This window comes from Topomyia yanbarensis, chromosome 3 (assembly GCF_030247195.1).
Source record: "Topomyia yanbarensis strain Yona2022 chromosome 3, ASM3024719v1, whole genome shotgun sequence".
In the NCBI taxonomy this organism is placed as follows: Eukaryota; Metazoa; Arthropoda; class Insecta; order Diptera; family Culicidae; genus Topomyia; species Topomyia yanbarensis.
The window spans coordinates 293231238-293255818 of NC_080672.1; the positions used below are offsets into that span (position 1 = coordinate 293231238).

The following is a 24581-nucleotide window of genomic DNA, read 5'->3' on the forward strand; positions in this document are numbered from 1 at the left end:
GCCGATTCACTTCAACATTAATCGAAACAGATTAGTTATTTTAGGTAAGTTATTTTTACATGTGATTGCTTCTTAGCATTTTCGTTAAGACGATGAAATTTAGTCGCCTTAACATGGTGTGATAACTTCGTTTATTTATCTCATATGAATGATCTTTTTGGGGGAACAAAGCAAGCATTAGCTAAGTACATTATAATTGAGCCTTATAAAATATGCTAAATAAATGAAAAAGTGAGCCCAAGACAGTGAATTTCACAAAGATCAATTATATAATAAGAATAATAACAAAGGAACTGTTTTCAATTACTTTTTATTGAAAAATAATTCAATTAAACGCGCACCTAGCAATGTTACAACACTACCCTCGGTAATTTTTGCCTTTTGGTATGCTCTGTCTGCACATGGCTGCGTAGGTTATAGTGACACGGTAGATTACCGTGGCCAGGCCGAATATTTTTGGCGGTACAATATTATCGTTCGAATATGACATCTCAATCTTAAATCAGGGAGATTTTCTATTTCCTTCATGACCTTTTTCGCCAAAGCTTTCACCCTAACATTGCCTATAAATTAGTCTACAGTTATAAAAGTTATACTTTTACGCAAATATTCTCATATATAGATATAAGGATTGAATTCTAAGTTTAGGATACATGGGAACATAAATTTAAACGCTTTGTTGCATTGGAACTATAAAAAACAAGAACAAACTTAAAGTTCGTACTCCTGAACTATTTATTGATGCACAGCACATATTATTAATGCCGGGCGTGGCGAATGGAGAATCATTTGATACATATTTTTTTTCAAAAGTTGGCCATCTTCGGCCCGATACGTGTAGTAAGAACATCGATTCTAGACATCGGAGTAGTATTTTTTACTATCAGGTGCACGTATCAATGAGGCAAGCGCCACAAAATTGTAGTGTTGTGAATAATTGTAAAATATACTAATCACTGATGCGTTAGAACTTAAAACTAAATATTTAGTATGTTACGATGTGGTAAATGAATATTTTGCTTTTATTTAGTTGATAGCTTTCATCGAATATGGTAGGTAGTTGTAATTGTAAAACTAATTTTAAATTACTTCAAATGTGAAAAGCAATGCTTACTTTCGAAACAAACCGAGGATAGCTGTGTTTTGTTAATGTTTGCTTGGGATTTTTTCCTGAATAACGTTTAAGCACTAACAACGACCTGAACAGAATTATTCTTTTTTAGAGGTATGTGATCTACCGCAGCAGGTTGTGTTCCTTCAGCTAGGAACGTTCACCACCTTTGTTTGCATGTGGCACAATCAGCAGAAACCATTGCAAACGCCTTCACTAGAGTAACATCGAGCAGCAGATTTTTAAATATACATCATTTCTGCCATGCTAGACATTTTCTTAGGTATATGTACCAACGTTTCGAAATAACTGGCCATTTCGTCAATGGTGATATCGCAGGGCATCGTACTGTTCAGTCTGGCCTGGGTCGAACAGGAAGCGGATGACGATGATGATGGGGAAGATGACTGAGAGTGAGATTGCTGTTGTTGATTAGATGATTGGCCCTGTTGGCTACCACTAGAAGTCGCTGGACCAATTATACCGGAAAAGCCAGCACCGATGGATCCACTGAACGGTGCGCTACTGTTGCTGCTACTATCCGATTCGAGTGAAGAGGTACTATTGGATCGTTTGAGTTGTCGTGCCCGACGATTTCGACGGGAAAGGACTGTTCGATTGTTTTGAAAAACGGAGAAATCTGGCTGACGCAATGACCTGAAACTAGTCTGCGAGAAATTTGGACTGTCTTGTGTTTTACCACCAGCGGGAGAAGATATCGTTAGCTCGCTACATTGATCAACCAGTAACCTGAAGTCCAAAATATCATTGCTGGAGTCATTATTGAAGCATTTGGTGAGATTATTTTCCGAAAGTGAAGGTTTCAACGTGCTAACTGCGGAAATAGTAGATGAAAGATGATGTTGCTGGATTTCCTTTGCAATACTACTTTGCTTCACAATATTCTGGTGAACACATTTGCCAATGTTCTTAAGCATCGACTCACGAACGATTCCTTTTTTCTCTACCTTAACCTTGTGCTTAAAGGGAGTTGGATTGATGATACCGTGCTCGAGACTGCCATGTTTACCTCCAATCGGAAATCCTTTACCGGAAGGACTGTTGGACTGATTCGGGGCAGTGAATATTCTTTCCGCGCCGCATTCACACCGAGCGCCAAATATCTGTTTTACGGCAGCTTCACTCTTGCTGAGATTTTCCATAGCAGATGATTTGATTTGGAAAGGGTTTACATTCGAAACAGGAAGAGGCGCTACCTCCGGTGAAAGAGCAGTCAACATTTGCAGAATATTCAACGTTCCGTCGAAATCCTGCTCTTCGGACTCCGATGACATTATTGCGTTGGCGATATATCTAGAAGCAAAAAAAATACTCAACGTTTAATGTTGTCTGAGATACAGCATACAAGCATTATTCTAATTCGCAAGGACAGAACATGTTTTATAAAGCTCGATTTGAATATTGTTAAACTATATAAAATAATAGTTATTAATTAAAAATTAGAAACCATTTCGAAATATTCACGTGCGGAAAATTAGAGTAGAATGGTACGCTCGCGTCGGGAATCCTTCGATTTGCGTGCCATTCTCGGTTGTTCCGCGAAACAGTGACCTACCGCGACGGGAAGGAATTGTTTGTTCGATTTGTGTCAATTTTCGATTTTTGTAGGAACGGTACCCGAAACGTGATGTTGTTTTTTTTACTTGATCTTCGGCAGGTACCGTACAGATTAAGTGTAAATGACTTGTTATAGTGTTATAAGTTTTTAATCGCTGTCTTATAACCACAGACTAACAGACATAACACTATGGGGAAATTCCCTTAAAAAACATCGATCCGGCAATTTTCCCAGAACACTAGGTCTACCTTTTTTCGCGGTCCCATACACAGATCTGCAGGTGGGTTACCCCTCGGGTTTGGGAATAATTTTTCACTAGTGATCCCTCATATGCTTGTTCGTATGTCAGTGGCGCCATAATTGCAAATGTGGCCACAGTCCCAACTTTAAATATATTTAAAATGACCGCTAAAGCGGGCGAAGAATTGTTTTCGAGTGTTATATCTGTTAGTTTGTGTAAAACTAGATTTATGGCGATTTCGCTTGAACCCGAAAGTGAGTCAGGTTCTAACCCCAACCGCTGTCAGTTCATACATTTTAACAGCAGCTGGGGTTAGAAACGGACTCAGTTTCGCTTCAAACAAAAACCACATTAGTAATATAATAGTCAAAGAATTTGGAAGTTTCGTAAAATTTGCAGCAACATCTATCTACCGAATTATTCTGGTCGTATGGGACCGTTCATAAACCACGTAGACCGAAATTTGAGAATTTTTAACCCCCCCCCCCCCCCCTCCCCCCTTGTAGACCTTAGTAGACTTTTACCAACCCCCCCCCCCCCCCCCACGCCAAAAGTCTACGTAGACTTTTAATTTTTTTTATTCGCGGAAACAGTGAAATTAGCAAGAAGCCCATTATAATGTTCAATTAGCGTTTAGATTTATTTCAAGCTTTTTAAATATTAAAGAAAGGTTTTTCACATTGGGTTTTTGTCTATGCTTGATCAAATCAATTAATACCAATTCAAGGTGCTTTCCAACGTTTGTGTAGCGGAATAATTCTTTTCAAGGTTACTCACTCAAGTATATGAAAAAAGATATATTGCTATAACTAGTTCAAATTTTGGCCGAAGTGCGACATACACCAACAATGCAGAATTGCTAAACACTTTTTGAGCCTTACTGGTGCATTAAAAATTGTTAAATTATAAGAAACAATTACAAAATAATACTGTCGATGTGTACTATCGTCTAGACTAAAATAATAAACCAGACATGTACACAAATTTCACTTTTCGTGAAAAAATTTCAATATTTCTAAGATAATAAGATAATCTAAATTGCCTTATTTGATTAAGGGGACGAAGCTATTTAAATCTTCCCAAAAATATTTATTTTTCTTATGTAATTAATAGCCATATCACCTGAGAGTATTACCGCAAAGTATCAAAGTTTAACTCCGAATATTTTCGAAGATAAATATAGTAGAACCGGTTTGCACGAAGTTGCGTAGGGTGTTTAAAGATTTTGAAATCAGTGTAAATGATTGCAAGAGAAGCTGATTAACTCGTGTAAACACTTTGTTGTAGAAGTTTAACTACACTACTGCTTTAACCATCGAAATCAATAAATAAAAAAAATAATCCACTTAATCGGATGTTTTGTTGTTACAATGGTGGTTTTAATGCTTAACTTTGACCATTTTTTTAACTTTTTATGGTTCATGCATTTAATGGTCCATGCATATCTGCTAGTGGTGTTTCAGATGATTTCTCAGTCAAAATCTTCCGTCGAGAGGAATTTTGGGTAATCGTCTTTGGAACTATCATTTTGTATTATTCCCAGGTCAAAACTATATGAAAATATACGCAAGAAACAACAACGTGTGAGGTTGTCCAAAAAATCATGGGTTCTGGGTTGAGTGGTCGCTTAACGAGTAGTTACCTCAATAGTGTACTAGCTTTGAAGTGTCTGCATAAATACACCTAGCTTAATAGACCGATATTTTGAATACTAATACTAATTTATAATTAGTAATACGAGAATAATAAAAAATAAAAGTCTACGTAGACTTTTTCAAAGACCCCCCTCCCCCCTCGTAGACAAACGTAGACTTTTGCCAGACCCCCCCGTCCCCCCTATGAGTCTACGTGGTTTATGAACGGCCCCTATGCTGTACGGTGCATAGGTATCCATAAAAGCGGTAGGTTTCTTATAACACGAGGAGGAACAAACAAATTAATCCCTGAAAGAATATTGGAACAGTCAATATTGCTCGACAACATATCACAAATGAACATTCTTTGCAAGATGGTACAACGTGACTAAAGCGTTGGTAAATTTTGCAGCATGCGTCTATTATTATACGTTGGCAGACGGACAGGGTCGTCTCATGGCAGTTTTCTTAAAACAAACCGTACAAAGCTTCTTTGAACACGCTTTAATCGATTACATTGAATTGCTTTGTATGGCGCCCATACTTGTACAGTGTACTCCAAAATGCTCCGCACTAGTACATAGTATACAGATTTCCGAGTGTAGAAATCCTCAAAATCAGCAGTGTTTCGTTTCAAAAAATGCAATGTTGCAAAAGCGTGGGCTTGGCGGTGGACTCTAGTCTGCAATTTTTTATGCTTAGGGATTTGTAGCTTGGAGACCTTGGATTCTGTTGGTCCCTAGAATCTAATAGCAACACGGCGCGTGCTTCAGGACTCAGGGCCGGCGGAACAGGTGGGTAGTATGGGTAGTACTACCCATTCAAAAATTGCCGAGGGTGGAATTACCCACTCGAAAGTTTGGAACAAAGCAAAATCTGAGATTAGCCACGTATGTGTCTCGCGCACAAAAAGCATACGTCTGAAATTCTCGATGTACAATTTCATATTTAAATTCAGATTAAAATTTCTTAGCTTTACAATTTAAAGTTCTTGAAGATATGGTATAATAATCAGGTTTTGTATGAAATTTGAATTTTTTCATATTTCTACTAAGAATACATTTTGGCACATCTACATCTTAAAACTAGGAGTATAGATCGATACACAAAAAATATAAATACAATTTTTATCGGACAAAAGGAGGTAGTAAATCATATTTTTAAAGATTTACAATTTATGATTTTTCAACAAGAACAATTATTTGATTACAAATTCAAACAAGGAGAAACACTGGTTGGCTTTTTATAAGGAAGGCAAATGACATACACAAGAGGGATTGATTCCAACATCAGTAGCAAATACCGTATCAGGGAAAGTGAGGGGAGGATGGACAATGACAGGGAAAAAAGAAATTAAACTTGCAGTTTTGTAACAATCGAAAGATCACTGTCAGGACTTCATGAACCGGATCACCGATTTGCCTCCTTAGATCCGCTGGGAACTCTTGGGATCAGATTTTCAGTCAGCTGTTAGCATATCAACCAAAAAAGAAGAAATAACTAGATTTGGATATCTATCGTGTTTAAAAATATGTACATGAGAGACAAATATTAGAGATCGAGGATAACCAGCACATTTCTGATTGGAACGAGGCCGAAAAGATTCATTTAACGGAGATCTGGCGCTAGAACTCTAGATGCACGACCAGACAACATGTTTGATGTCGCGATAAACTGTCATCACAAACGCAGAGACCGCTCTCCATTAACCCAATACGCCGGAGATGCGTATTCAATGTATGATTGAACATGACTCGAGCAGAGTTGGAAAATGTTTATTTCATTGTTGCAACTTCGGATTGTCATAGGAAAACGAAAGTCGCTGCTGCTGCTACTCGTTTTCGTAGAATCGAGAGAGTAGGGGACATCGCCTTTACTGTTTTATTTATTTAGCGACGAAAGAGGCAGGGAAAGAATGAAGATGAATTCTGTGAATTTCGTCGTTCATTGAATAGGTATGACAATTTTAGGCTCTGGACCCGACATATCACCCGAAGGAGGTACCGACCATCTTCCATCCACTTAAACCAAGGTTTGTTTATGCCTTTGGAATTCCTAATCTTTAAGCGTTTTCTGACCAAAAATACTAAAAAAAGTCGTTGAAGCTACGCGATTCTTCATAAATTTCACCTACTAATTATTATTCTAATATAAATGTCCAGGCTCTAAATTTTCCATGCTCCATCGAACGAAGAGGATCCTTGGAACTGTAAGAATGTGGGCATAGTTGTTGATAGGAAAATATAAAACCATACGTGTTGTGAGGATAATGAACAGCCTCTTTTATGATCGATCTCACCACTACTGTCATAATAATTAATATAGAAACTTTTCGTAGCTCTCATCTCACGAACGTTAGGCTGATATGCGCACTACAACGCTTAGCGTGAACTACTTTGCTGTCAGATAAATTTGTGGGTATGAAGAACAATATTTACGTTTATTTACAGTATTATATTTCATCGCGAAACGTCTAAGCCACCAGACGAAATATTGTTTCTCTCGATAATCCGTCGACGAACCGGTGCCAATAACCCCGTTTTCGTCTTTCATCAAGTTTTTCATCCAGGCGATCGAACGTTCAAAAAGTACTCTTAGAACCTTTCGCGTACAATTCTGAGCACGCTTTGCGCACAACGGATTGGGAGACCGTCCACGGTTGTTCGCGCCGGGTACTCATTTCGTCTGATCTTTAATCGCACTGTAGAGAATCAAGCCAGTCAAAACGTTGTGCGCTTGCAGCGGAGGAATTTCTTGTTGTGATTCGATTGTTTCAATCAATGGGCGCACTAATTGTAGCGAGGTCGAGTACAACGATAAATCTAACGCGCTTGACCGCGCTAGTGGAGTAGGCATTCGTATCATTTCCACCGCATTCCAGATGATCATATCAAATTGTCGCGAATATCATTCAGTAAGATAGATCGGTTATCATCGTGAAGACAGCCTCATGGCATACCGTGGGAGTTGAAGTCTTCTAAAACCAGCTGATGTGCGATGTATATGGACACAATTTCAACGACCCTTTGCCTATGATTCGGACATGACAAGTGACAACTTCCATACCTGGTAGCGATCAAAGTCTAAACCGATTGAAATAATAGCACTTTTGATCTCCAAAACGCTCCTCCATAGTGTTTTCATGGCTTTGGCTAATGTTAAAATGGCAGGAGATCTACGTCGGAAGATAACCAAGTTTTACACAATGCAAATACATTGTTTAAAGCCTAGGAAAATAAAAGAACTGAAATATTGAGAAACTTAGAGTTTTGGATGTCCCATGTGGACTTTTCGAGACCAGGAGCCACTTATTTAGGTATTGTGAAAGCATCCATCAAGTGACACTCACAAGCTTTTACGAGGAAGCTTAGAAGAGGAAATGATTCTCCTTTTATGAAAATGAATAGACACATTAGAAGATGCTCCCTCAGTTTTTCCCCGCGTAATTTAGATGCGATGTGTGTCGACAGTTCATTAGGCGTTTCTCCACAGCAGGAAAGCTTTTTATGATTTTCTTCACATTCTCCACACCGTGCCTTGTTTATACAATGGGTAACTCTATGGCTCATTGTTTGCAGCGACGGCAGTTCATGCCCCGCAACACAGAAAGGCAAACAGGTAGACGAGCTCCGTTCAAAAGAACCAAGTTTGGAAGAACAAATCCGACGAAAGGCTGAAAATGAGGCTGATGAAAAATAAAATGTTTTCTTAAACTCATCGATTTTTTGCTTAACGCAATTGTTAGCATTCCAGAATTTTCGCTAAGTGAAACAAAGGGTTCTGGAGGGTGCCAACCTCAACCTTCTCGGAGACAACACCATCAATTTCTACTTCCCGGGCAGGTACGTATACAAAATACTTCTTCGCACACGGTCGAGTATTGTTTAGCTAGATCACACGATATATTGATGATGTTAAATGGCTTATTTTTGGTTCGGAATTTTACCATCCAGAGGCCGGTTGTATTAGATGGATATAATTTGTATCGAAAGGGAAACTTATCTGCATTATTTTCTCCGTCGGAGAAATATTCATTAAGCCTGAAAGGATGTCGGTCGTCAGAGATACCGTCCCATTAGTCAACAGTGTCATGCGGGTTTCAGTAATCGCGAAAAAAAGGTTTTATCACAAGGAACGGAAAATTAATGTGACGAAATTTATTAGAATGGAGTAATTGGTATTTAGAAGTGGAACATATGTAGTACAGTAATCAACAAACACATTTTCGCTGAGGTGTGTACAAAAAGTGTTCCGCCGGCCTTGCTTCAGATGGTGGATAGAAGCGAAGGGATTCCCTGACGACTGGCAGATTGAATTATTTTTGCTGTCAATTCAACTAGATCCAGGCCGATGCAGTATCATATGGTTGTTCGTTCATTACATATAATGTAAATTAAACATCATTCAATTTGCACAATACATGAAAATTTAAGACAACTAGCCAAAGTATTGGGATCATACCAACTTAAAACCAAATCTAAATTAAACATCATTCAATTGTACAATATATTGAATTTAAAATTTAAGTGAACTATCCAAAGTATTGGAACCATATCAAGCCAAATGTTCAAAATGTGCCTAGTAATCTTGAAGAACCATCATCCACGCGAACCAAACTGTCAAATAAAGTGGCTATGTTCCCAAATATAAGCAACTTTGAATACGTCCCTCCCATTCTTTGGTCTGTTTTTGTTTTACTTCTATTAGTTTGCTTTTTCACTACTCATGTATATCAAAAAAAAATATCAGTCAATCTATACGCTTCTACTTCATCTCTTCATATTTTTTTTCTTTTAATTCGGCACGTTCTTTTTCCTTTTATTACTATATCTTAGCTTTGATTCATAATAACTCTCACTAACACAATCAATTGCATATTCTCTCATATACACTCATAGTATCTCATACAAAACGTATAAACGCCGCTAGGCTTCGCGATAACACAATCCGGGTCACAAACTCGAACATGCAACTGCAATCATCCAAACATCTAATCATCCACACATACTCGCGATCTCGCCAACAACCCACCGCTCGCGCGATCATGAGTCGGTCACGTTAGGATGTCCCTGCCATCGTTCTTAACAGCCTAGATTCATGTCTTCAGTTGGACCAATGAAAAATGAAGCTCATATTCATTAGACAACACATTCCATGGAAACGTGACAGGGAACTCTAGTGTTATGGGGGAATTATCTTCTAGTACCTGAACCGTACACTAAAAACTAAGCAACAAACTCACGGTCCGCGCGATCATTCAAGAACACACGCGAATATGCACATGGCCACCAGTTACAAAATCGAATTTGTACTCACGAAGTCACATACGTTCTGGCATACGCGACAAACACGCCAACATACGAACGCTTGAGCTCTTCGCGATCTTGCGCGCACATATACAAACCACGGGATAAAATGAACTTTTTAACATTTATGAATTAGCATAACAAAATACATACATTTGCTATCAAGTATTATGGAGAAACATATTATACCGAACAGCCAACAGTAGTGCTGTGCAACGCACCTTTTCATCACATTCTGCAGCGCAATTATTCGTCAAGTATACATGAATTCATTACCCCTACCCCAACCCACACCCTGATCCTCCCCCATAGCGTTTTTGTGGTCTGCATGGGCCATTCTGCCATTACCTCTCCTATCATCGGCCTTGGACTGACTTGCGCTCTCATTGCCCCACCAAACGCTGCAAAATGAAATGAAAAAAAAAAAACCAATGTTGCAAAAGCTTTAGCCTTTGTCGCAGTAATGTGGTCGGCGAAGCGACGTTCGCTGTCAAATAACACTCCCATATCACGGATAGATTCCATACTTTCGTTGACACATGCTTGAAGGATATATTCGCAGGGCCTTAGAGTTGTCGAGCGCCCAAATCTTATCATCTTACATTTATCGACGTTGATCTGCATTCCATTCAGCGAGCACCACCCGTCAATATTGACTATTTCCTCTTGTAGCACAACTGAATCGAGTCCCGAAGCAATTAAGCGAAATCACCAGCGTAGAGCAGTTTTCCACACTTGATGCGAGTGCAGAGATCGTTGATGAATAATATGAAGATGAATGGCCCTAGGTCACTTACTTGGGGGACACCAGTTGTCGTTTCAAATACGCTTGAACATGTGGTGCCGATTCTAACGAAAGCGGATCGTTCACAAAGGCAAGATTGTAGCCATCCTAGTCGCTGCAGTTTCATAACCGCAATGTGCGGCACCTTGTCGAATGCTTTAGCGCAGTGATTCTCAACCTGGGGTCCGCGGAGCCCTAAGAGGCCACAAAATGGTTGCTGGGGGTCCGCAAAAAATTGATAGCATATAAAATCAATGTTTTGCCTTAGAGGTCCGCAACAACCCAGGGTGATTTCTAAGGGGTCCATGGGACGGGAAAGGTTGAGAACCGCTGCTTTAGCGAAATCAAAATATATTACGTCAACTTGCTGACGCTTCTAAACGACTAGAACTAGAAAACTTGTAAATTTTAAATGAAGTTACTGAAAAACCTCCCCAAAGCTCCAATTCAGCTCTTTATTGAGACGAGAAAATGAAATTAATTAAAAGGTAGTGAGTCGCAACAGCAATTAGAACTAAATATAAAAATCCAAATGCGCATGTCATAATTCCTCAAAAAAAATCTGATTCGCAATAACCAATGATCACTGCTGTCGCAACAGACTTCGATTTTGTACACACAAAAACCAGTCAATCTTCATCGCCGACTACACTGCCTGTAATCGCAAGTCAGTCCCATGTAGAGAGGGGATCCCATAGAACATGGGACTGACTTGCGGTTATAGGCAGTACAGCAACGCGCAATCATCCTCGCATGGTTCCTCAAGTCACCGAAACCCCACTCGGGCCTTGAGCAGCCTAAATATACGCACGCATACAATCAGGAATGCCATTATGCCAGATTTTTTTTTTCAGCTTCCAAACAAAAAGACAAATGTCTCATTCTGCCAAAAATTGATTGATAAGTTTCGATGACTTTGAGGTGACAGATTTTTCAGACATTTTTAGTGGATCTACCAGATATTCTTTGAAAAATAGTGGCATGAATGGCCAGAATGTGAACAGCGGATCGATGATCCCAACAAAAAGGGTGGACGACAAGGACTGACGCCTGGGAGATACTCTGGAAGTACTGGAACTCAGATTGTTATAGGATATTTCGGAGAAACCAACTTTTCCGAAGTGAATACCGGCTCCGATTCCTTGACAGAATGCAAATTACTCATTTTCCAACAGACTATTCTTCTCTAGAAAGAATGTCAGTCTTCTGTTGACCATGCTTCCACGGTTTTTTCTTATGCCCGGTATCCGATTTATGAAACGAAAATCCACCTTTCTTCGGGGTTGGGTTCGTCAGAGCGGTTTTTTGCCTACCGACAGTAGATCGTAGTACCATAATTGATTCAAGGTTTTCAGTAAAATATTCTTAGCAGTGGCCAGGTTATTGAAACCGGACAAACAGAAGTGAGGTGAGATTCTAGTCTAATCTTCTTATTAGTAATGTACGGTTGCAGTGCTGTATCAGGGTTCAATTGTCCTGTTTTTATTTCCATTAAATGGGCTTGATTCATAAAAATACACCCGTCCACCACTCTATTGCATTAACCCTCTAAAAAATACGTTCTACTGATCGGAATCAAACATAAATCCATATCAACTTTTAAATAGGGCTAATAAGATTTGTAAACAAGCTTTTGTTTTGCTGATTTCTCTTAATTTGTTATAATTTCAACACAGAAGACATTTGAAATTGCTTCTACCAAGGGTAAAGATTTATGTGTATCTTTCATGAAATTCAACTCGAGAGCGGAATAATGAGCGAAATAAGTTTGTTTATAAAAATCTCATAACCCCATTGGAAGAATTGATATTGAATTTTTTTTTCATCAATTGAGTACCTATTCACCACCCATTATAGCTTCATGCTACTTACCTTTCTTTAGCTGAGAACTGGTTTCGAAGCAGCCAGCCAACTTTAGGTTCACCGATGTTATTTTACTCTACCTCTTCTCAATGCACCTTTATGCTCTCTAAATAAAGTACGGCCAGATTAGATTAGACAACTTCGCAAAGAGGTTCAATGACATTGCACCGTAACACTGATTGACAAATCTGCCGATATTATTGATCTGAATCTGATCTGAAAATAGGAATAGATGATAAATGTTGAATTATTTCTATTTGTCGTTCTTATTCTACTTGTAATTATAAATTCCCTATTAATAACACTAAAACAAAACTAACAGGAAGCAAGCAACTTCTAGAAAGGGACGGCATCAAAACAAGATTTAATATGGCGCTTCCAAAAAAGGAAACTTTCCACATCATTCTCATCTCACTCTTGACCCGACTTGAATGGAGCGGGTGGTACCTACGTGTGTAGATGTTTTTTTCGCAAATGATGGGCGGAAGCGTCCTTCAGACGGAATCCGCTATAAGCTAGTTTAAAGGACTTCAATGCAGATTTGACAAGGTATACCGTTAGTACGTTCCCTGTATCGTTAGAACCCGGAATTAAACTGCAAAAATGATTGCTTGATTGTGTATCATATTTTGCGTATTTACAGCTTGTTCCTCGCAAACAGTGCAAGGAGCTTTCCGATGATCGGCAACTGACGTCGAAGAGAACCAGTTTTCACGACAAAAACTTTGTTCTAGAAGTAATTTTTACACTCGTTTTTTTTAATTCTTCCAGATTCGTGTTTTATAGATATTTACGCTTATATAATAGCAAATAAATACTCAAAAATCACTTACCATTTATTGTGCTTCCGTTTTTTTGATAGCTGACTGTCACAACGTTGTTCGTCGTAGCGCAAATAAGCAATTTGCTTCGAGTTTTTTCCTTTTTTCCTCTACTCATGCAGTATTTACTGCTGGTGGTGAAATATATGAATGAAAACAAAATATCACACACACGCTTTCGTAAACCTGTTGTGTGCCTAATCACAGCGGAACTATAGTGTAGAGTTTAATGGTCAAAAGTTAAAAAAAGTTTGAAAAATATTACCGAAAAAAATATTTGAGATATCATGCGATGAAAAAAGCTATTAAATTAACTGTGATGTTGGTTTAAAAACTCAGCCGATGTTAAGCTGAAAGTCCACTTAGTCCAGAAAAAGGTTTCAAAATATTCATGATATTTTATTCAGTAAATAGTACAAAAAGTACATTTTAAATTGACTTGATTATTCCAAAGTCCTCATATTGACTTGGGACACCAACACAGTTGCAATGTGTATGGACAAAAATGTATACGAAATAAGACGCGCATACAGAAATTCCCCACCTGCTTTAACCTCATTAAATGTCATTAAAATTTTGTCAAAAAATTCCACCCGGTTTAACCTCAATCTCGCACAAACACAACTGCACATGGATTAGTCCCGAGATGCATTATAGTATAGGTGTTCACATTCATCATGTTTGAGTGTGTTGGTTTGTTGCTAGTGAAATTAATCATGCCGCCCCAGGACCGCGAAGCACATAATCAACAAACCGACCAATCGAAACGAAACTTGTAAGCTGAAAATAAGTATGGCGTCCGGGATAGCAAAAGGGCAAATGTTTACATCACTAACCAATCAGAACGAAGTATGGGACCACGTGCTTTTGTTTTCTTCTGACACATTCCGCGGGCTTGTATACCAAAAGGACGTTTTTGTTTTGTCTTATTTTGGTATCACAATATTTTTTCCTCGATTCGGTAGTGTTTAAACCATTGAAAAGTTATGTAATCGAACTATTAGCATTTCGACAAATAGTTGAAAAATATATGGAGAATGAAAATGGTTTCTGAATTATTAATTTCTAAGAAAAGCTCTATTTCATGAAACTATTATTGAAATTTTTATCTGTTTAAAGGAATTTGTTCTTTATTGAGTGTAGAACAATAAAACTAGAAAGATTTTTTCCTTGATTTGACCACTAATACTTTTTGAACTAGTAGAAGTTTTGATTGTTTTTGCGTTGTAACGTCACGAAAAATGCCTGTTTTAATTTTATTAAAAAACTAAAATTTTGTTCAAATTTATATTCCGGATTCTCTTTGTATTCAAAAATACTTTTCCAAAAAGCCTACAATTTCTTTTATTGAATGTGCGGAACTAAAGTTACAACAGAATACACTTTGCGTTGTAACGTCACGTAATTCAACTTTTATCAGCCGCTTGAATGATTTATTAGATATAGTGTAAAATTTTACTTCGTATGGTTTATTGAAACGCGGGATACTCATAACTTCAAAATGTATATCCTTAAGAGCTTAAGGGGTTATACACCATGTATACATTCTTTCTTGACGTTACAACGATTTGACCAACCTTCATTCTATAAATCTCTTATAACTTTTTCAAATGAACTTCTTCATCAAACCTAATTATAGATTCAGAAAATAAACGAAATTTTATGTAAGATTTGATCTACAAAAATTGAATGCACTAGAGAAGGTATTTTTAATAAACGATTGAGCAACGTCACATTATATTTCATTTAAAAGTCCACCTACGCTGTACTCTCCTCAACGCCGGTCATATGGCACATTCCGATGCAATTAAGCTAACAGCAACGTAGCCCAGGACATGCGATGGAATTTTTGAACTGTGTTCTTGAGTTAGTATTTAGCCATGAATAATAATGCGTTCCCTGAATATATCGTTCCTCGCAGTAATCAACCATTCCACACTTCGCCATCATCGACGAGACGCCCGTTATAAGGTTGTCCGCAACCTCTGTTGTAGTCGCACGTGCCGTCAGTTAGTAACTAACCAATTCTTCCGTTACAAGCCGAAATACATCGTCGAAGCAGCTATATAACCGAAAGACCTGACGTGTTAAATCCAATATAGACGGGTATCTATCCGAATTTACGGGAGGTTGCAAAAACATAATTGGGTCTACAGAGACCTATCTGAGTGACCGCACTAAATCGTCTCAATTGCTTAAAGTCGAATTGACGATTGGATGTAACATATTCTTTAGTAACATCACGGCGATGTGACGTGTTCTTTTTCTCTGAATCTTTGTAACTATAATATATACAATATTTTAGAGTACTTAGCATTGTCGATTGCCTGGCGCTTAAATTGTGCTCGCTTTGTCATTTAAATCCACTTGCTTAAGCCCAACAATACAAATATCATGCTATAAACTCGGATCGGGAACCTGATTCCTTACCAAATTAAAGAAAGCAGCAATGCCAATTTATTTTTGCTTGTGAAATATGTGATAAAAGCTGCTATTTTGGCTCCGTTAAACTAACATATTGAGCCGCGTCAAATAAATAAATGTGTGAAATCTATCCACAACAAGATATGAAATAAAAATTTTCTTGGTTTGATCAATTATTTCTGCTACAATCAAAAAATAAACTGTATCGTGATTTTTCAACAACAATATTGTTATTCGAGTTAATTATCAGTAAATCATGACTAAATGTGATAAATATTTAATAAATATTTTTTAGGTTTCCTCTTGGGTTTTTCGATTGATTGACATGGTGCAGAACCAGTGCACTAAACTACACCGGTGCACATCAACCGAAAATTGAAGTTGTGGCAATGCTCGTTTTCTGAAAATTTATTACGCAATGATTTTTTACTCCATATACTTTCCATATAACTATTCCATATCAACATTTGAATAGGGCTAATAAGATTTGTAAACAAACATTTTTTTGCTGATTTCTCTTAATTTGTTATAATTTCAACACAAAAGACATTTGAAATCGATTCTACAAAGGATAAAGATGTTGATTCATGTGTATCTTTCATGAAATTCAACTCGACAGCGGAATAATGAGCGAAAAAAGTTTGTTTACAAAAATCTCATTAGCCCTTTTGAAGAATTGATATGGTATTGTCCACATGTTTTACAGAGATCGAGCGAGAGAACAACAGCATTGCCTCACCTTAGAATTCAGTACATTGCTAACTAGTAACTAACCACGGCCATCTAAAAACTGGTTTTCATCCAGTAAAGAAATTGGCCGTAACAGTTTTGACTCATGCTAGGACCTTGTTTAGAGGGACTTTGAGGTACACCTAATTTTGTATAAATAGTATAAATTATGTTTTACTTATCTTTATTATTTAAAAACCATGTACTGTAACAATATTTGTATTTCATTGGAATAACAAATTTTTATGCTTTAGTGACCCATCAAACTATTCGCTATACTTTTAGGGTGACGTAAGGAAGGTGTACGACAGAATGTCTATGTTGTGACATATGTATTCATTTGATTGACTACTTTAACTATGCAAACATATCTATCGCTTATAAGCGTGTAGACAACAACACACATAGGCGCTAAGTGATTCACAAAAAAATGCGTTATAAGTCTATGTTAAAACGACATAGATCTTTCATTAGGGCTTAAATCGCAAATGTAAACAAACTACGTTTTCGCTATTATGACATTATGCAACAAAAATACTACCGGATTGAGGTGAAAATTAGTTAAAATGGTTTTTGGTTCGATTTATAATTAAAGAAAACAAAACGGCGAAACATGCATTTTCTTCGAGGTTTCGACTTAGGCCCTTCTTCTCATATGGAATATAAAGGCTAAACTTACATTTTTAGACAGAACCGGGCGTACGGTTATTATTCACAAAATTATTCTTTAAACGGCGGTTCTATTATATAAATGATAAGCAATATCTACTATGATCATGTCTACTCGATAGTTGTTGCACATAAACATTCGAATATTTCGATATTTTCATGAAATTTGAAGAAAAGATGTACGCGCCCTTTCATTTACATTGGGTTTCTATGCGCCCATTTGCTGAGCCCTATTAAAAAGTATACTGTCAAGCTCGCCCATTTACCCAGCCCTACCCAGCAAGACAGAGTCAGTTTAGCCCATTTACCGCGCCCTTCTGAAAATTATGTAAACGGTTTAGCCCTTTCGCAACTGCTGGTTGCTGAAGGGCGAAATCACGACTGGAATGCCGATTGGGCGTAAGCATTTTTTTGGTTTCTACCCACTAAAAGCACATATGAATTAAATTCTTTGTTATATTGTCATAAGGTTTAACCAAAGATGCTTCCGGAAAAACATGGCCATAAAGTAATTTATACCTACAATAAAAACTAAATTTAGAAAAGCATCGCCGAATATTGAAACTGATTTTTCTCCATTTGAGTACATTGCGACTTCGGCCCTAATGAAAGAAGAGTGATTATATGTCCCGGATTAGACGACACAGTTTTGAATTTAAAGGACATTCCTGCATTATTAGATGTCGCGCAAAGTGTCTCGCATTTCCCAACATGCTGATTTTTAGTACATAAAAACTGCAGACACTTAATACGCAGACAGAGAAAAACAGTAAATCTAGCACCCATGTATATTTACTGGCATCACGGAAGATCCCATAAGCTTTTGCATGGGCTGCCCTCTTCACTTCCTCTCACAATAGCCCCATAGAAAATTTGACAGTTCATAAATTTCCCAGTCGACCGACGAAATCGGGTGCTTCGAGGTCGACAGATTAATTAACCGACTAAGTTGGGTTTCGTCGGTGAACAATTTTCGTCACCATATTAATCGCTAGATTTGATCCAGTTTTAAACTGCCAACTAATCGATTGATTTAAGTGGTTAAAATTGAAATAGGTTGTTGTTTGTAAGGTTTGTACATAAAATTGCATCACCGTTTTTAAGTATCAGTCATCGCATAAGAATAACAATGCGACGAATCGTGCTCCGATTTGCGCTGCGAATCTTGCTGTGGCGAAAAATAATCGTCGCGTCTCCTTTGGAAAAGCACGTACAACTCCATAGAAAATCCTCCCGATTTTCTCACCGACTAAATCGGCTTGCATCGGCACAATCGGCCGACTATGCCACTAATTAATCGATCAATTGTTGCACCGACTCTTATGGTGATTTAACATGGACATCTATCGACGCGACAACCGATTAAGGCTGTGAACCATTTGGCGATTTTTTTAAACTTTTAGTTAAAATTTGACAGTTCAAAAGTTTCCTCTTGAATGGAAAAATTTAACCGAGAGAGCGAACCATTTCAAAAGTTGACATATGGATACCCGGATAGAATTTTACAATAGCATTTACCCTACAAACAATCATAAAATAATAAATATTATAGTTATTACTGTTTCAACATTGTTCGATGCCAAGTTCACACAGTAGATTTACAATAAAATTTCATGTAACAATAAATTTCACTGATCAGCAAAAAACTGATACAGTGCATTCACATTAAATTTTACTGTTTTCGAGAAAAAAATGTATGGAGAAAAACTGATTTTTTTAATGTTAACCCATTCATGCCCATGTTGTTTGTGGACAACAACGTTTTTAAACAGCTATAACTTTTGATTGAGGCAAGATTTGCTCACAAAAACAAGTAAGGCTAATAAATGTGACTATTGGCTTTCATTTGAGTATTAACAGTTACAAGGATCAGCTCTAGAACTGAAGTTATTTCAATTAGTCTGATCGAACTCCGATGGAGCAGTGCTGCCAGGGACCGTTTACGTTGACGACGGAAAATGAATTTTTCATATAACTTCATTATGTTGCAATATTAGTGAAAACTGATAAAACTTATCAATTTAGAGCATTTTTGGCTACGTTTTCCACGCAGTTGGACTATCGTAAATATTCTAGGAAAATTGTAGTGAGCATTGAAAGGTAAAAATTGAGCTGCTTCTAGCACTGCATGGACAGCACCTACCTTTATGAGAAAAGGTTTTTCGAGTTTCTTGACTCCACCGTTTTAAAAGAAAAATACTTTTAAAACCCTACATGCACTAGAAAAAAGTTGGGCATGAAAGGGTTAAGATACATAACCACCCCCCTTTTTCACTGTAAAAGTCTATTTTACATTGAAATTTACTATAAAAACGTTAAAGTTTATTGTTTTTGTATTGTAGCATAACACTAAAACTTACTGTAAATTATTGTAAAAATACTGTACTGTCACAGTGAAAATCAAGGTTTTGTTACTGTACATTTCTATTCGGGTAGTTATTTAGAAGTGACAGCTGCAATGACCACAAGTTGGTAGAGATGTGAACATATGTCGATATTTTAAAATTAGTTTTTTCTTATTACATTAAGTATGACAGTCATAGCCACGAAAAGTAAACATCCACATCATGAAATAACCCAAACAAATCTTAACTCAACACGTTATCGTTTCCATCTTTATCCCTTAATTTTGTATTGAAAAATATTGATAACCTCAATTAGGTACAGGAAATGTTTCCACCTTTTTATTCTGCATCATGGGCAAAATTTTAACCATCGAGTGTCCAATTTAACTATCGCTCTGTCAATTTTAACCATGCTCCAGAGTAGGGTTATTTTGCAAATAACTTTCGAAATGTCAGATTTTAACTTACCCAGGTAACCAATAAGCATGCTGAATGCGCCTTAACGGCAACTTGATAAGCACTTAAGTCGTTTTAAATGCTATTTAAAAGTCGCGTTTTGCTATGAAAATGCCTTTTTACTACTGTTGTGCCTTCAGAATGCTGCTTACTGGCAAGAAGTTTTTAAACAGTTTTTCAAATGCTGATTAACAACAGTGCCATCATACTGCAAGAAGCATCCGGAATGCAAATTTTATGCTATTTCACTGCATACACTAATGCTTGTTGGTTACCTGGGTAAAGTTAAAAATTTCACCAAATGGTTCACAGCCTAAATCGGCCGATTAGTTGGTAGTTTATAACTAGAACCAAATTATCATGTATTAAATCTGGCGATTAATATGTTGACGAAAATTGTTCACCGACGAAACCCAACTTATGTGGTTTTCGTTTGAAGCGAAACTGAGTCAGTTCCTAACCCCAACTGCTGTCAAAATGTATGAACTGACAGCAGTTGGGGTTAGAACCTGACTCAGTTTCAGGTTCAAGCGAAATCGCCATTAGGGTGCTTACAGAGTGGCCGCGAGAAGCTGAGCTGGCGCTGGTACTGACATTAGAATGCGAGATGCGAGAAACCTGCTTGCTGCAAACCAAATGGGTGATGTCAGAGTGAAAGCCGAGCGGATCGGCGCCGACTGCCCGCTTTCACTCTGACAGGCTCCATTTAATATGCTGTAAGCAGGTTTCTCGCATCTCGCACTCTAATGTCAGTACCAGCCCCAGCTCAGCTTCTCGCCGCCACTCTGTAAGCACCCTTAGTCGGTAGATTAACCGGTTGACCTCGAAGCACCCGATTTCGTCGGTCGACTGGGAAATTTATCAACTGTCAAATTTTCTATGGGGAATATATCACAAAAAGGCAAGTGCTGTTACCTTTTCTGTACATCTTGGCGTAAGTCAGACATGAGCTTTTATGCTGCACACTGAACAAAAATGATTGCAATATAGCGTATGATTTATCATATGAACGGCCTAAAAACTCGATGTTGACGATTTCGAATGGCAATCATTCAAAAAATAGTGAATTCAAGATCGAATGACTTCATATTTGAATTGGAATGAACAGGTTGTCGATTTTCAAATGATAAACTTAACTGTAAAGGAATTGATTGCACTCGAAAAAGTAAACGATGGCGTTGATAATCATCATTCCAAATCACAGCAGTTCATCATTCGTATTTCATCTGTTTTCAGTGCTCGGGCTGAACCAAATGAAAATCATTTGATGCGCGCAATGCGATTGGGAGAAGTTTTTCTTAGTTTTTTTCTCTTTACTAGTAACAGCATTTACTAAAACCACATCCGTTCACGAGAGCAAAAAAACATTTGTAATTTTATTAGTGTTAACGATAACCTGGTAGTGAAAACTGTTTTTCAGGTCAAGAAAAATAACAAATATTGTTAATAGTGTTTACTGGAAAAATACATCCAGTTCAAACGATTTATTTGTGCCCATTTTCGGACAATATCACTGGCATGGGGGTCTTGAGAGCATACAGGAAATCATCCGCGACGGTCTTGGAACTGCAAAAAGCAAACAACTGTGAAAGACGAGGCGAACGAAGTATTGGATAAGGTGTCAAAAAGACAAGAGGTAAAATGTTTGGCAAAGGTTTGTACACGGTCAGTTTCACGATCTGGTTAATCATTTTAGAATATGACAGCGTTCATCGGATGCCAACTCTCTGTTAATTGGTGCCTACATCAATTGTGACGCCGAAATGGGCATTAAGTTTTGATATCCCAGTAAGAGCACAATGGATATCATTGGGAACTACTCGTTCCGAAATATTACGGAGGTATATGGCTTCCACAACGAGTAGTTACGTGTGGCAACCCAAAAGTCTGGAAAATTTTCACGGGCCTGCTCGATTCATGTTTTCAAGGCGGTGTCAGTCCCGCAATCAATACACTGAATTTTTGCACATTCGGGAGTTGCAGGATATGCCACATGCCACATGAGGAACCGATATGCGATCGGATTTGGTTCTATCCCGATGACCGCGCCGGCTGGACTGTTGCCGCCGCTACATACGAAACGTGCCATATGCCATATATATTTAACCCAATATATTCCGAATCACTGTCGCGAGGAGAGGGATTTAAGAAGTATAGCTCCCATGCCTCCGCATAGCTCAATGTGGTCCTGATGTTCGTGTGCCAACAAAGCAAAAGATCATGGCATGTTCGGTGATAATAGTGAGAAAAAGAAATTGCACATGTCCCTCGAACAATAAACTAATAATGTTCAAAGACAATCCAAATTTAGTAAAATTACACACTATACAAGACGTCCGGATTTCCAAACAAGATTTGATTGGATATTTGAAAACAGCGCATTCCCGTGGAGACAATTTTGAATAAACTTTTAGCAACTGGCGTCTCCTGCACCACGACATATAAGTTCTTGACTTTGAAAAGCTCCGATGAATTCGAAACCAACACTCAAAAAAATTTAAACGTTATGCCTATTGATTTTACACATAGATTTTTGCAATTAGCGGAGGCAGATAGACACTATTTGCTGGCACATAAACCTTATGTGTGTATTTACAAGACATAATAATCTTACATTCACATTTCATAACTATAAGGCACATAAAATCCAATTCTATAACAATATATCATTAATGAAACCCTGGCCGAAGAAGTTGGTAGACCAGTGGACAAATTATACCTACAGCTATGACTCGCTAGATGTGGCCAACTTTGTATCTATTGTTCGTGAATGGAAGCAGACATGCTCCGCTAGCATATTTCCTCTATTCAAAGAGCTTGGCGTAATAGGTTCTCCGAAACGAATGTGACTAAAACGTAGTATTGATCCAATCGAACAGCAATTTTCAAATATCAGCGGCTCGTATCAATTTGTCCATTTTTACAGAAAAAGTAACAAACCGTTGAGTTCCTATATATTAATCAACTTCCAAACGCCAATATCCTGGATTTATTTAAGCTTGAAAAGACGGATGTTTTTCTTATATACGATGGTATCAAATACGACATCATCGCACAGCCATATAGTTTTAGGTGTACCTATGAATTGCCGTCTCTTATTACCAAGAGTAATTTTCAAAAAAAATACTTGGTTGGAAATGAAGTAAATCCAAACTACGCTAAATCTCGACTGACTGGATGCATCCTACGGGTAGCATCTTTTTAAATTCTCGTTGAATGTGAAGATATATCCTTGTACGATTTCGACAGCTAGGATCTGTGATAATTATATGGAGTATCATTGATCAATATTAATGTTTCAAAGGTTTTCTTCCATTTAATGCCACTATGTTTAATAGTGGAGTTAAATGGAAGAAAACCTTTGAAACATTACGTACATTCCACTAAGACCTCCGTTCGCGTATATATTGTGATCAATATTGTTTCTCTTTGTTCAAAGCCGTCCATCAGGATTCTTCTATTACCACGCATCTCAAATAGAGCAAATCGGATGCCGCAAACTTCCGTAACTTCTTTCCGTAATATCCTAAGAGGAGAACAAACGAACTATACTGAAGGGAGCAACGGAACCGGTTATCACCTCAGACTATTTACTATTTAAACAGATTTGAACTAAAAATGTTGTATTTGTATACCATATCTAGCCAAACATTTGAAAAGAACCCATCTGTCAAACGTAAAAATAGAGGAAATTATAAAAGGAGTTTTGAATTTGTTTCAAATTCATTATAATCTTATTTAAAAAATTGTTACTATTTTATTTCGTTTGATTGCGTTAGATATATCTTACATTTGATTAATAACCGACAACAAATAAGTGTAACATGGGATTTAACTTTAATAAATGTAATAGAATCGCATTCAAATGAATAGCTAAAGGCCAGTCAGCAGCTGGCAGCAGCTAAAGCTACAAGGTGCAGTGTCGCGACTCGATTCATTATGATTGGCAACTATACTAAGCAAAATTTGGAATGCAAAAACCATCTTTTTATAGTACGGTAGTAAGTTTTAAGCATTTGATTTGTGTTTATGGATACGAATTTGTAAAATCTAGGCTGCGATAATATGTGAGTCCTACTTAAGCGGAATTGTTTAAATACAAACTCACCGAAAAGCAGCTATTAGATACTATTTAGAAATGTTTTCAAAAGTTTATTATAATAGCCAATAGTTCTTAAATAAACCAATTAAAATAATATTCGTTTGCATCAATTTCATCACGAAGTATATAAAAACAAATTCCTTTGAACTGATAGTCTACCTAAAACCAAAAAACTATCGATTTGCTGTTCGAGCAACTTTCATTCAATTTTTTGATGACATGCATGCGAAAAAATATTTGGAGTAGTTCGATTTTCTTATTTGCTATATAAATTAAACATGAGACTATCTGATCGAATGTGACGTTTTAGTTGTTGAAAAATAAATGATCACATTTCAAAACAGAATGATTGCTATTTCGAATTTTACAACTTTTGCTTTTATCTTTTGTATGCCTATCATTTGATGTTTGCATACAAAGACGAAAAGTTGATTGCAACAAAAATCAAATGGCAGTCATCCAAAACACAACTGCCAATTGTTAAAGGGCCAGGTCAACAAGAATATCATTCGATTTA

General features: G+C 37.4%; 1 protein-coding gene across 2 annotated transcripts; it reads right to left on the reverse strand.

The window, feature by feature from the left end:
* Nucleotides 1-294: 294 nt before the first annotated feature.
* LOC131691564 (oxidative stress-responsive serine-rich protein 1) lies at nt 295-13502 on the reverse strand. Of its 2 annotated transcripts, none has more exons than XM_058978078.1 (3): nt 13352-13502; nt 12528-12734; nt 295-2425 (listed from the first exon to the last, which is right to left on the reverse strand). In XM_058978078.1, exon 3 carries the CDS (start codon nt 2404-2406, stop codon nt 1354-1356), a length of 1053 nt encoding a protein of 350 aa, XP_058834061.1. In that variant the 5' UTR covers nt 2407-2425; nt 12528-12734; nt 13352-13502; the 3' UTR covers nt 295-1353. The 2 variants fall into 2 exon arrangements, with proteins under 2 accessions (XP_058834061.1, XP_058834062.1); XM_058978079.1 differs by lacking the exon at nt 13352-13502 and adding an exon at nt 12794-12932.
* Between the last annotated feature and the right edge of the window lie 11079 nt (nt 13503-24581).